Source organism: Thamnophis sirtalis, unplaced genomic scaffold, assembly GCF_051295495.1.
Source record: "Thamnophis sirtalis isolate CommonGarterSnake01/CBP01778 unplaced genomic scaffold, rThaSir2_p1.2 scaffold_7, whole genome shotgun sequence".
Lineage (NCBI taxonomy): Eukaryota > Metazoa > Chordata > Lepidosauria > Squamata > Natricidae > Thamnophis > Thamnophis sirtalis.
In genome coordinates, this window is record NW_028261387.1 from 94431351 (window position 1) to 94431927 (window position 577).

General features: G+C 57.4%; 1 protein-coding gene across 1 annotated transcript in view; it reads left to right on the forward strand.

Annotated features, from left to right (window-relative positions):
* LOC148044786 (transcription factor 15-like) overlaps positions 1–201 on the forward strand; it is a 16323-nt gene extending 16122 nt beyond the window's left edge. The window contains exon 2 of the mRNA XM_087720887.1: positions 117–201. Within this exon, the coding sequence (XP_087577013.1) occupies positions 117–194 (78 nt within the window). The 3' untranslated portion in view covers positions 195–201. The remainder of the gene's footprint in view (positions 1–116) is intronic.
* The last annotated feature ends 376 nt before the right edge of the window (positions 202–577 follow it).

The following is a 577-nucleotide window of genomic DNA, read 5'->3' on the forward strand; positions in this document are numbered from 1 at the left end:
GATTCCCTCCCCACCCCCAGTCTGGAGCCCAGAGGATGGTGTAGGAACCTCCTGGCAGGCTGACTCTGTGGAAGAGGCTACTCAACCATTTTTCTCCCTCTCCCCTTTCTCTACAGGGAAGTCGGAGGGAGCTGGCTGGGAGCAGCTGCCTGAAGGCCAGAGGCGGGAACCAGGTGAAGATGCTACGGCGGTGAGTCCAGGGCCGCTGTCTGTCGGAGAAGGCCAGCCAAAGGGAGATCCACGACTTGGGTTTTGTCTTCCTTGAGTGGGACGGTTGACGGTCATGGAATATGATGACGCAGACGGGTACAAAGAGGGGCTTGGTGGTCCGGACTTGGAGGATGAAAGATGCTATAGGTTGCAACTGCCCTGGCGGTACCACGCAGCCCAGCCATGGATTTTGGTTGCATCTCAAGAGAGCCACTCGCCTTTTCCGGGGAGCGTGGCTAGAGTCCGAAGACCAAGGACGGGGAGAAGGCCAGCCCTGCCGGATTTTTTGGGTGGGGGTGTCTCCAATCTCTCTTTGAAAGGCCAAGTGTTGAGGCTTCAGCTCCAGACGTGACTTCTGCAATCTTTT